Source organism: Leptonychotes weddellii, chromosome 5 (assembly GCF_054177405.1).
Source record: "Leptonychotes weddellii isolate Sample4059 chromosome 5, ASM5417740v2, whole genome shotgun sequence".
In the NCBI taxonomy this organism is placed as follows: domain Eukaryota; kingdom Metazoa; phylum Chordata; class Mammalia; order Carnivora; family Phocidae; genus Leptonychotes; species Leptonychotes weddellii.
Window position 1 is genome coordinate 104,843,299 of NC_138373.1, and position 11,933 is coordinate 104,855,231.

The 11,933-nt window shown below is 52.9% G+C and overlaps 2 protein-coding genes across 39 annotated transcripts in view; one reads left to right on the plus strand and one right to left on the minus strand.

The window, feature by feature from the left end:
- Positions 1 to 2,182, plus strand: part of PCBP2 (poly(rC) binding protein 2) — a 22,537-nt gene extending 20,355 nt beyond the window's left edge. For all 32 annotated transcript variants that reach the window (XM_081821790.1, XM_081821789.1, XM_081821797.1 and 29 more), the window contains one exon: positions 1,737 to 2,182. In XM_081821790.1, coding sequence (XP_081677916.1) covers positions 1,737 to 1,773 — 37 coding nt within the window. In that variant the 3' untranslated portion in view covers positions 1,774 to 2,182. The remainder of the gene's footprint in view (positions 1 to 1,736) is intronic.
- Positions 2,183 to 2,853: 671 nt separating this feature from the next.
- The window catches only part of MAP3K12 (mitogen-activated protein kinase kinase kinase 12), a 15,649-nt gene continuing 6,569 nt past the window's right edge, over positions 2,854 to 11,933 (minus strand). For 5 of the 7 annotated variants that reach the window (XM_006728685.3, XM_031019723.2, XM_081821773.1 and 2 more), the window contains 13 exons: positions 8,636 to 9,117; positions 8,141 to 8,324; positions 7,764 to 7,955; positions 7,330 to 7,488; positions 7,058 to 7,216; positions 6,322 to 6,430; positions 6,002 to 6,111; positions 5,755 to 5,871; positions 5,494 to 5,631; positions 4,669 to 5,293; positions 4,407 to 4,477; positions 4,046 to 4,319; positions 2,854 to 3,611 (listed from right to left, as the gene is read on the minus strand). In XM_006728685.3, coding sequence (XP_006728748.1) covers positions 3,513 to 3,611; positions 4,046 to 4,319; positions 4,407 to 4,477; positions 4,669 to 5,293; positions 5,494 to 5,631; positions 5,755 to 5,871; positions 6,002 to 6,111; positions 6,322 to 6,430; positions 7,058 to 7,216; positions 7,330 to 7,488; positions 7,764 to 7,955; positions 8,141 to 8,324; positions 8,636 to 9,080 — 2,682 coding nt within the window. In that variant the 5' untranslated portion in view covers positions 9,081 to 9,117 and the 3' untranslated portion in view covers positions 2,854 to 3,512. Of the gene's footprint in view, positions 3,612 to 4,045; positions 4,320 to 4,406; positions 4,478 to 4,668; positions 5,294 to 5,493; positions 5,632 to 5,754; positions 5,872 to 6,001; positions 6,112 to 6,321; positions 6,431 to 7,057; positions 7,217 to 7,329; positions 7,489 to 7,763; positions 7,956 to 8,140; positions 8,325 to 8,635; positions 9,118 to 11,061; positions 11,928 to 11,933 lie in introns of those variants that run through there. The other 2 variants (XM_081821775.1, XM_081821772.1) reach the window with 2 other exon arrangements.

An 11,933-nucleotide genomic window follows, 5' to 3' on the forward strand; every position in this document is an offset into this window, starting at 1 on the left:
TTTTTTAAAGATTTTATTTATTTATTTGAGACAGAGAGAATGAGAGAGACAGAGAGCACATGAGAGGGGGGAGGGTCAGAGGGAGAAGCAGGCTCCCTGCCGAGCAGAGAGCCCGATGCGGGACTCGATCCAGGGACTCCAGGATCATGACCTGAGCCGAAGGCAGTCGCTTAACCAACTGAGCCACCCAGGCGCCCGAGACCAGGTTTTATTTTATCTAGTTCTTGATTAGAAGGAATCTTTACCTAATGAGTACTCCCTAACGGAGGAGTGCAGGGAAGGAGGCAGATGTTTAAGATGCAGCTGCCACCACAACTTGGTGTTAAATTTTTAAAAATTTTTTGGGTCCCTCATGTCCTATTATAGAGTCCTTAGCATGATACTTCGGTTGGGTTTTCCCTTCTTGCCCTCTCTCCACCCCGTGCCTCAATCACTGTTTAGGCTGTATATAAATTCTGGATAGTTCTTTTTGAGCTCTTTTTGTTGCCAGAGTGCCATCACCTTCTTGCATGAACTTAATTTTCTTTAGGTAGGTCCTACATCTAAACTGTTTACAGCAGCTCCTTCCTGAACCTTCACTCCCCACTAAACTCTTAGGTTCGGCTTACTGCTTATATTGCCCTAGGTCATCCTATTTTGAGATTGGCAAGAATCTGCCCCCTTTAAAAGAACTAACTATATTCCCCTTTATGTTGAGGTAGAAATACCATTTCAGACTGAAATACAGTTTGTAGTTGAAGGACCTATTTCCTGGTTCTTGGGTGTTGTCTTCTCCGCCCCTCCGGCTTTGCATTGTTGTGGAAGGCATAGAGATTGCAAAGTACCATTCATTTTCTCTTGACTAGATACCACAAATAGGTTATGCCAGTCAGTTGGAAATCCTAATGAAATAAATTTATGAATTGAAACGGAGTCTTACACATTTAGTTCTATTCAAAGCGGGAGCTAAGATTTGCTGGGTATGTAATACTCAGTGAAGCAGGCTATAAATACCTAAATAATTTTCCTTCAGAGTTCAGACTTGGGTTCCAGGACCTCAAATGATACATTTGAGACAGAAAGGCATTGTAGCTGGCTGGGTATGTTTGAATGGAGAGTTAGCTTAAGGATTCCAAGGTTTGGGAGCTTCTGGAAGGAACCAGGGAATTGTTGAAACATGCGGCTTCTGCTTTTGAAGTCTGAAGACGATAGGTTGGGTGTAATTCTTGACTATACTTACTATACCTGCTGTTCCCTTTTTAACATCCCCTAGCGTTTAAAAACTATTATCTCTGAATAGGAATAGCCTTCATGATGCTAGAGAACCCCAGAGCTGAAGCCTTTGTTGCTCTGTCTCAACATTAGCTTCATGAGGCTACTTTCAGATAAAGGGTTCCTAAACTGCTTTCTCTCAGTAGCTTGGGAGGAGCTAAAATAAGCTTAACAGTAAAGAAAAGGTACTTCTGTGTAGTAGGATCCTGTAAGAGGAGGTTTTAGTGTGTGGCATACTTTTGGAAAGCATTTAACATCTCCCACAAATTAGAGGAACACCCACTGTTGTTAACCAGAGTCTGTTTCCTTCAGTTCTGGGATAATTTTCCTCAGAAAGCTTGGGTTACAGGGGTTATGAGATCATGGCACCAGTTAATCCAAGAAATCTTAAAATGCCCCCCTTGACATTGAAAGTTTCGGAGGTGAGGTACAGCTGGGCATTCAGAAAACTAACTTTGAGTTCTTGTTTATTTTTTGTGTTACAGGCTTTCCTCGGAGACGGGTGGCATGGGGAGCAGCTAGAACAATGCAGATTCATCCATAATCCCTTTCTGCTGTTCACCACCACCCATGATCCATCTGTGTAGTTTCTGAACAGTCAGCGATTCCAGGTTTTAAATAGTTTGTAAATTTTCAGTTTCTACACACTTTATCATCCACTCGTGATTTTTTAATTAAAGCGTTTTAATTCCTTTCTCTGTTCAGCTGTTAATGCTGAGATCCATATTTAGTTTTATAAGCTTCTCCCCCCCCCTTTTTTTTTGGCTCATGAATTTTTTTTCTGTTTGTCATGGAAATGTAAGAGTGGAATATTAATACATTTCAGTTTAGTTCTGTAATGTCAGGAATTTTTCAAAAAAATTAAAAGATGGACTGGAGCTTTTTCTTTGTGAATAGAAACTGGATGCCACAGTGATTCATGTGGGTTTTATTCCTGTTGTCTTGCTGTTCTTTTTGCACCTTTTATGCCTCAAAGGACAAGGACCCTGCTTGGGTTTTGAATATAAGCCTTTATTCCATTAAGATGTTACCTTCTGTTTTACCACTCCATCTTTTTTTTTGTAGTCCTTGAACTAATTTTCCCTTTATCCTGCCTTGCAGAGTAACCAAATAGCTGTCGCAAGCTAGCTGTGTGCCCTTTGTCCGAAAGTGCGGGGGTCACGTTTACCTCATTTTCCTAGGACTGGTCTGCAAAGACTAAGATAGCACCTCCACTGGGTGGGCAGGGCCTGGGGAGGGATGCACGTGCATACTGTGGAAGCAGTTGGATGCGTTGCCGGGCATGTCTGACCCATCCTTGGCCAAGCTGAAAACCAGTCTCTTGTTTGGAATAACTGTTCATTTACAGTTCTCTCCATAAGAAGAATGTGTGTTTTGACATTTTCTGTTTTCCTACTAAAGTCCTTCCAGAAAGATGTACCTGTTACCATTTATGCAGATCATTTTAGAAGGTTGGAACTTTAAGCGATGTTCATTTAGTGGGGAAAAACATAAAAGGAGGGAAGAACTTGTCCGGAGTCCTCAGATAATGTCTGGAGCCCAAGGCTCCTACTTTGACCATGTGTACTACCCCATACATTCGCCAAGAAAACCCTCAACAGCTGGGCCTGCATGGAGTGGTTATATTTTAAGATTTTTTCACAGGGGTTACAATATGACAGTCCCCACCCCAGTCAGGCGCCAGGATAAAAGCAGGGACTTAAAACATCATCCCCTTTCTTCAGCCTGAGCCATCACATGCTTTCACAATCTCCTAAGCTCCCCCTAGGCCCTAAGCCAGGGCTTGGGCAGAGAAATGGAGGGACAAAGAAATTAGTTACATCGCCACCTGAGAAACCTCAGAGGGGAGGACCCAGCCTTCGCCTCCCTCCTCCCAAGTGCAAAATGTGTAAACAGAGTAAACGGAAAACAAAAAAGTGCAGTCTAAGTGGCTCCCTTTCCTCCTCCCCAGGGTTAGGGGGAAAAGAGTATAGAGGAACATAAGAGGCAAGTCTGGCTTTTCTATTGCCTTACCGCTCGCTGAACATAATGGGGTGAAGCAGGAAGGGGCCAGTTTGCCCGTACCCACAGCTCTAGGGTAATACTTGTCCATTTCCACAGCTGCCGGTAGCCCTAGAATTTATCAGGTGAATTGGTCAGGGGTCAGACTCCCTTGAGCCTGACTTAAGGCTGGGACAGCCCCATCTTTCTCTGTTGATTATGTGGCGCTTATATATTATTTATATAAATAATTTCTCTATGTACAGGAGTAAGAGTGGCTTTCATGGAGGGAGGGAGGCTGGAGGCTGCAAGGCTTCACCACTGTTGGAGTTGTCCAGTTCAGTGCTGTCACAGTCTGAGTCCTCGTTATTGGGAGGGCCCTGTGAAGAAGAGTAGAAGTGCAGTGAGGTGAGGCTCGGTAGCTCTTGGCGTTACGGATGGATTCCTTCAGGATCCTTCACTGAGGTCTTTGTAATAGCCAGCAGCTCGCTGATTTCACGGTCTTCGGATTTCAGTGGCTGAGGCCATGAAATGCCAAGGCACCAGGTTCCCGGTGTCAGGATTTGTCCTGGCTGGGATTTAGAGCTATCGTACAAGCAACACTGCTAACCTACGAACCATACTATATGCTCTATACCTTGGGCCTCTCAAAGTCTGCCCTGTGGATATTTGCTCCTTGGTACGGGAGGAACTGGGCTCACATACTGAGTGACTTGGAGGCTAAATACCTGTCTTTCTGGTGTCTTCATCTATCCGTTAGGTCCTAAATAACTAAGCATCTGCTCCTTAAAGTATCTAGTTGTCTCTGACTCACCTGCTCCCCTCTGGGTAGGTCCTGGTGTGGGATGGGTTGGGAGCTGGGTTCGGGGCCAGGAACCACCTCTGATGCAGGTGGGTCCAGTGGGATTTCTGAGCCCTGGGAACACATGTCATCAGACCGCTCATCTGGCCGCTCGTCAGTGTTGGTACTGCCAACTTCAGGTGTGCCACTGGGGGAGGGCTCACTGGCCGTGCCCTCCTCCCCATCAGATGGATTCTCTGAGCTGAAGGTGGACAGTGACTGGCGCATGTTCAGGCCTTGAGGCCACCTGTGTGTTGGAGAGGCCGGGGTCACAGTTGGCACACCGCAGCCCCCAAAGCAAAACACTGTCATCCCCTCCCGTGCTGTCACTCACCTCTGGCTTGAGGGCAGCTCTACCTCACTGTCCACCTCTCCTTCCTCTTCCTCTGATGAGATGCCACGTTTCTGCAGGAGAGAGGAGTGGACTGTGGTCAAAAGTGGAAAGAGGTCAGCAAGGGCCCAAGAGAAGGGAACATAGTCCAGGGGTAAGTAGGGAATGGCTTCAGATGAAGACCTGATACAGGAGATGGGTTATGGACGAGGGCCCCAGGGAGAGGAGGAAAGGGCAAGAGCTTAGGCACCGCCCCGTACTTTACCTGGCTCCGGGTGACGGCAGCCCTGTACAGCAGCGCGGCTGGGGTCAAGTGCTGGGACCCAGCCCGGCTTCCTCCCCGTCCCGCCGTCCCTTCCCTTCCAGTTCCCAGCAGCCCCACAATGTCACCAGGCCCTGCTGGTGGAGGTGGCTCCCCTTTGGCTCCCCCAGGTGAATCTGGGCTGGTGGAGCCAGGTGCTGAGCCCTCACTTGGCGGGGTGTCTCCCCGGGCTGGAGGCGGTGAGCCAGGATCCCCAGCTCCCCCTGTGGCCCCGCGGCCCCGGGCTCCCAGTGCTGCTGACAGCAGATCCGGGGATGATGAAGACATTTTTCGGAGCAGGAGGTCATGGTGGAGCCCACGCAGGGCCGGAGGGCAGGCCTCCCAGGCTGAGGGTCCCCCTCCTAGCCCCCCTGGGCTTCCTAGTCCCCCAGGTTCATGGGGTGGCAAAGCTGCACGAAGCCCAGGCAGGTCTCCACAGCTGCCCTTGGCGCTGGCCTTGCGGTGACGAGTCTTGCCACGACGACTCCGTCCTGGTGAGGGGGGGCCCTTAGGACACCCGGGAAGCCCCACCCCGCTCAGGGCAGCATCAAGTTTAGGTAGCAAAGATTCAGTCTTGAGGATATCTGGCCTGGTAGCGGAGGGAAAGTACAAGTCTGAGATGAGCAAAGTTACCAACCTGAAAGCCCTCCCTAACCTCGGGTAGTACAAAGTCCTTCCCCCCCCGCCCCCCCCCCAGCTCAGTCTTCTGGGCATCCTTGCTCTCCATCCCTGCTTCTAGCACTCCCCCTGCCATTCTTAAACCTCAACACTTCTAAACTCTGGTCCCACCTTTTACTGTGGGGTGACAGTTTCTGTGGAACATTCCTCTTCTTGATGAGCTTCTCCATCGTGTTCCCATGCAGGAGGCCTCGGGAAGGGTGTGACTTAAGCAGACCTGGGCATCTCCGCTCTAAAGCTTGTTCTCTCCTAAAGACAACATAACCTCAATTGGGCATGTGATCAGACAGAAAGGGGGACCCAGGCTCAGTAGGTTCTCTGTGTCACAGCTCCATGAACACAAGATTTGGTGCACAGGGCGCATACGATTACCTGAGCAGCTCCCGCTCCTTGAGCTCCAGCTGCAACATGAGGGCATTAAGTTCCATGTACAAGTTGTTGGCTCTCTCCAGCTTCCGTTCATAGTGCTCCCTGATGTCCAAGGCGTGTCTGAAACAGGCAGAAGGGTCTCTTTGAGGTGAGCTAGCATCACCTGGTGCCGTAATTGGTCCCAGTCTCTGGGAACTGGTCCACGGTCCCTGCTGTTGACGAAATCCCCTTCCCAGACACAGGCCCACACCTGAGCTCCTCCCTCCTCCGCATCACCAGCTCCTCTTCTAGGCGGTGCAGACAGGTCCCTTCTGACTTAATTTTTTCAAAGTGCAGCTTTACCTCTTCACGCCACTCTGCCTAGGGGGTGAAGAGACAGGGGTGAGGGACCTCCCTTGAGCTGCAGACAGGGAGCCAAGTAGGAGCAGGCACGGGACTGGTCAGGACGGGGTCTCGGCCCTTAAGAGTGAACCTACCACTCTGTCCGCCCCTCCCCACCTCCCCTCAGAGGGCCTCGTCCTCTCTGCAGACGGGGGAGTTGGGGTATGCCTTTGCCCGCCCACAGCACACCTGGGACTTAAAGTAAGTCTCCTGGGGCGTGGAGAGGACGTCAGCTGAGGCGATGTCCAGGTGCAGCAGGATCTGGCGGAATGACGGACGATTTCTTGGTTTGCTGTTCCTGGAGGGCATGGAGTTTGGGGGAAACGGAAATTTTAGGGACGACCAGAAAGGAACTAGAGCATCCTTTCCCAAAGTGGGCCCTGCAGAACAGCATCCTGGAATGTGCTCTGTAACCGAAGCCCCTTGTCCACTAGCTTTACTATCTGTTAGTACATCGAAGCCTGCAGTAGGGAGACCTATTTAATCCTATTTTCCAGACACCTTTTTCTGAGTAACTCCATTCAAAGAAACACACTTTGGGAAATGGTTAACCAAAGATTAGAAATCTAGTCAACCTCCCCTCAAGTCTAGGTTCCAAGCAAGGCTCGAGGACCCTCCTTCCTGTGTTCTAAGGCAGCCAACTCGAGGCTCCAGCCGCCATGCTCGGGGGCTGTGCCGGCCCTTCACAGGTGCACCCCGGCTGCTCTGGCTAGCTGGGACTGGTGTCCCCCTTTTACATACCAGGAAACGGGCTCAGGGAGGATGGCACTTGCCCAAGGCTGCACAGAGTTTTGTCTCAATCATACGAGGGAGTTCTGTCCCTCTTGCCCTGTTCAGGATTCTGGGCCTGGAGGCCTGGGTCCTAGGTGCCGTCTAACCGCCAGAAACCAGCCCTGGCTTTCCAGCTTTGCCAGGCCATCCTTACCAACACTGGCGAAGCAGGATTTTGAAGCCGTCTGGGCAGCTGGAGGGCACAGGCAGATGGAGACTGTTGCTTCCCACACCCCAGATGATGGCTGAGGAGTCTACGTCTTTGTAGGGGATCTCACCAGTCAGCAGTTCCCATAGCACCACACCAAAGGACCTGGGGATGAGAGGGGACATCCCTTGGGAGGGGCTCCCTCCAGAGGCCCTGGAAGCCCCCTCCTTCCCTGGGGTTGGCCACCTGCCCGTCTCTGTCCTCAACCTGGCCCTCACCAGATGTCGACCTTCTCGGACACGGGCTCGTTGCGGATCACTTCAGGGGCCATCCAGGCTACCGTCCCTGCAAAGGACATCTTGGTGCTCTTGTCACTCAGCTCCTTGGAAGTGCCAAAATCGGAGATCTTCACCACATCGTCGTACGTGATTAGCATGCTGGTAAAGATTGTAGTCAGCTGGGGGCCAGGCCCCTCCACACCTCATCTAGCTGCAGCAACTCTAACTTTCTCTTTTAAGTCATTTGGGACACCCAGAGGCCGGGGGCTTGCCACAGCCCTCCCGAAATAGGACTGTCATTTGGGAGGGGTTTTTGAGATGGCCACATGGACTTAGGACAGGGTCTGGAAGCAGGGAGACGGCTACACTGACAGGTGAGGTCACCTGCAGGAGACCATGCACATCAGCTTCTCTGTGCTTGCTGGCTTACTCACTTGGGGGACTTGAGGTCTCTATGGATAATCTTGTGCAGGTGCAGGTAGTTCATGCCACCGGCGATGCCCATGGACCAGTCAACCAGCAATGAGGGGGTGACAGGGCGGCCAGCCCGCAGTACCTCATACAGCTGGCCCTGGGCGCAGAACTCCATGAGGATGCAGTAGCAGGGAGCCTGGGTGCACACGCCCCTGGGGGCCAAACAGTGGCGTCAGGGCCTGGGCCAGCCTCGCGTGCCCCTGATTCACACTTGGAACCCCCGTTCCCACCCAGCCCCTTTGGGCATCGCCTTTAGGGAAGGCGGGGGGCCTGACCCCTGCCGCCCAAGCAGCTCCCTGCCCACAGCCCCAGCTCCAGCCCCTGCCCTGGACCTTACTTGAAGGTGATGATGTTGGGGTGCTTCAGCTTCCGCAGGTGCTTGATGTCCGTCTCCTTCAGGTCCCGTACCTTCTTCACAGCCACCTCCTCCCCGTGGAAGCGCCCCAGGAAGACGGCGCCCTGGGCCCCTGAGCCCACCCACTGCAGGTCCAGGATCTCCTCAAAGGGGACCTCCCAAAGGTCTGTGAACAGGAGACGCAGTGCCACAAGGCTCAGAGAGAGCCACGCGCAGCCTCTCAGGATGGTCAGGCACGGGGAGAGCACTGGGCTGGCTGATAGGACTCGGCGGCCGAGGCCGGAAATGAGCCACAAGAGGCCAAGAAGGCGAGGTCTGAGGGAACAGGTGAGGAAATGAGCGGGCGCCCTACGGAGCAGGGAAGTCCAGGGCTCATGGACGGAGGAGGGGCCACGGCTGCGCTCTAGGGGGACAGGGTCCTCGGGTGATGAGATGGGGCTGTCCGACAGATGTCGGGGAGACGAGGGCTCGGCCTACCTTCCTGCTGCTGCTTGTGCTCTGTGGAGTAGGCTTTGCCGATCATGGTCCAGACGGGGCGCAGGCAGCCGAAGAGCCCCTCCAGGAAGCCGCTGCCGCTCTGACACTGCAGCCGCACCTCGTCGGCTCGGGCGCGGGACGCGCGGCTCTCAGGCGACCCCGTGGCTCCCCCGGGGCCCCCCGCATCCTGCTCGTGCAGCTGCAGGACACTATTGGCAAAAGGCTCAGGGGGCGGCTCTCCACCTGGGGAGGGGCTGGGGCCGCCCCCACCCTGCCCACTGAGCGGCACCACATCTCGAAGTACACACTGGGTAGGCGTCAGGTCCTTCTCCGGGGTGCAGTCGGAAGTGTCCGGGTCGAGCTTGCGCATCGACGCCTCGCTTAGGGTGGACACGAAACCCCCGAAGGAAGGGGAGGGCGTGCGGGTCTCATGGAGGCAGGCCATGGCCTCTGGGCCCGGGGGCGGTGGCGAGCGCTGGGCCCTGTGGGAACAGAGCAAGGCCGGGTGGTCAGCCTGGGGTGCGCCAGCTTGGAGGGCCTCACCTTGGAGGCAGAAGCCTGGTGGGGGAGCTGGGCTCACAACGGCCCTACTGGAAAGAGCACTTGAGCTTCACTCGCCCTCAGGTACCCGTCGCTCTCCACGTCTCACCTGGGACCCATCTTAGTCACCTGATACACGGGATTCCTCTCCAGCGTCTATTAGTAACATACCTGAGGGTCATCCTCACGTAGACACGGGGAACAGCCCTGCTCAGGTACATACTGGTAAGATCGGTCTGAAACTCGAGTACTGTGGTAAACAGGCTCGTCCCCTTCTCCTTGTAAGATGACTGTAATTCACCTCTGGAGCTCATATTTCTGTCACTTGAAGCTCCCATGCACACGCAGAGGGCACATAAGCGTCTCTCAGACACACACCGTTTACTCAGCCTTAGGCACACAATAGTAACACCCCTAGGTCTCCCTCACCCTGAAGCACACACAGGTGACACGCAGGCACTCTGAGCTGACGTTCCTGGGCCTCCCACATGCTAGTGAGGCACCTGGGGCTCCCCCTCGTGTACTTACACGTGAGACGGCCGAGGCCTCCCAGGAGCACTAACCTCACGTGAGAGTCATCCTAAGGCACACTCGGGGCTCTCATCTGGGTCTCCCTCTCCAGTGCTCACAGGCACACACCTGGGCCTCGCCAAGGTAAGTGAAGCCTGCAACCCATCAGCTCTCCTATCCCCCAGCACAGTCGGGGGTGGGGGAGGGGGAAACAAGGCAGAACCATCCAGTGGGGGATACAGAAGCTGTGTCAGGACAAGCGGGAGCCTACTGCTTCATCCCCCTCTGCCCTGACATCTGTTCTGCTATTCCCCCAGGGGGTCAGTTACAGAGGCCCTGTCTCCTTTCCTCTTCTCCACTGCCCCATCCCCAGCTTCCAAACCAAGTACCAGCTTTCCAGACAATGGAGAATTGTCCCAATTCTCATAACTAGGTGCTATTTAAAAAGTAACCATTAAAAAAATCTGAATTCTAGGGACGCCTGGGTGGCTCAGTTGGTTAAGCATCTGACTTCAGCTCAGGTCATGATCTCAGGGTCCTGGGAGCGAGCCCAGCATCAGGGCTCCTCACTCAGCGGGGAGTCTGCTTCTCCCTCTTTTTTTTTTTTTTTTTTTTTTAAGATTTTATTTATTTGACAGAGGGAGAGCGAACGAGAGAAAGCACAAGCAGGGGTGTAGGAGAGGGAGAAGCAGGCTCCCCACTGAGCAGGGAGCCTGATGCGGGGCTCAATCCCAGGACCTTGGGATCATGACTTGAACTAAAGGTAGATGCTTAACCAGCTGAGCCACCCAGGTGCCCCTCAAATAAATAATTTTTTTAAAAGATTTTATTTATTTGACAGAGACACAGTGAGAGAGGGAACACAAGCAGGGGGAGAGGGAGAAGCAGGCTCCTGGCTGAGCAGGGAGCCCAATGTGGGGCTTGATCCCAGGACCCCGGGATCATGACCCGAGCCGAAGGTAGATGCTTAACGACTGAGCCACCCAGGCGCCCCAATAAGTTTTTTTTTTTTTTTTTTTGACAGAGTGCACACAAGCAGGGGAAGCGGCAGGCACAGGGAGAGGGAGAAGCAGGCTTCCTGCTGAGCAAGGAGCCAGACTGGGACTTGATCCCAGGATGCTGGGATCCTGACCTGAGCCGACTGAGCCACCCAGGTGCCCCAAATAAATAAAATCTTAAAGAAAAATCTGGGGGTGCCTGGGTAGCTCAGTGATTAAGCATCCAACTCTTGATTTTGGCTCAGGGTCTGAGATTGAGCCCTGTGTCAGGCTCCATGCTTAGAGGAGTTTGCTTCTCTCCCTCTCCCTGTGCGCTCTGTCTCTCTCAAATGAATAAATGTTTAAAAACAGGATCTCAATTCTAGCCTTGCCTCTTACCACATACTGGCTGTGTGACCTCGGGCAAACCGGATCTGGGCCTCAATTTCTCCATCTGTACAAAGGGATAAACTAGCTGTCACTCAGGCACAGCGAACTCTTCAGTCTATACCAAACTTGTCCAGAGCTTGGCATCTGGAGTCATTCTAGCCTTCTATCTCCCTCCACATCTCGTCAGCTAACAAATCATGAGATGTGAGGACTCCTGAGGACAGTGATGCTCTAACTGTTCCTCATAATAGGGTCCTTCCTGAACGCCTGCCATCAGAGCCTCCGAATCACCGCGGGAGAGGAGTGACAGGAATCTACACATAAAAAGGGGGTCACCGGATGATGACACAGACCGACACAGAGGTTTGGCACTTCTGATGGTATCAGCTCTTTTAAGACATTTTCCAGGCTTCTCAAGGATTTTTCAGTGGCTCTGGGTGGGCCTGAAATCTGCATATTTAACAAGCACCTCAGGTAATTCCTACTTGAATTTGGCCCATTTGAAAAGCTCTGACCCAATGCTGGTCTGTTCTCTCCAGTCCCATCTTACTGTCTTAATTCAGTCCTCTTCACCTGTGTCAGCTAGCCCAGGACTGCCTCTCAGTCTCCCAATACTTACACAGCTCCCCCCACCTCCATTTTCCACCATCCTTTAGAAGGATCTTCCTAAAACACAAATTGGCCAGCACCCCCTCTTCTGCTTCAAACCCTTTAATAACCCCCTACTGCCCTTGGTCCAGCAGCCTTATCTCCATGCTCTGGTCGCTCCCCAGCCTCGTCTCCCACCGCTGTTGGTACCCGGGCCACACAGAACTGACATCAGGCTACAACAGGCTTTGTGCCAGGGCACCTAATGAGAATGGCTAACTCTTAGGGAAGGC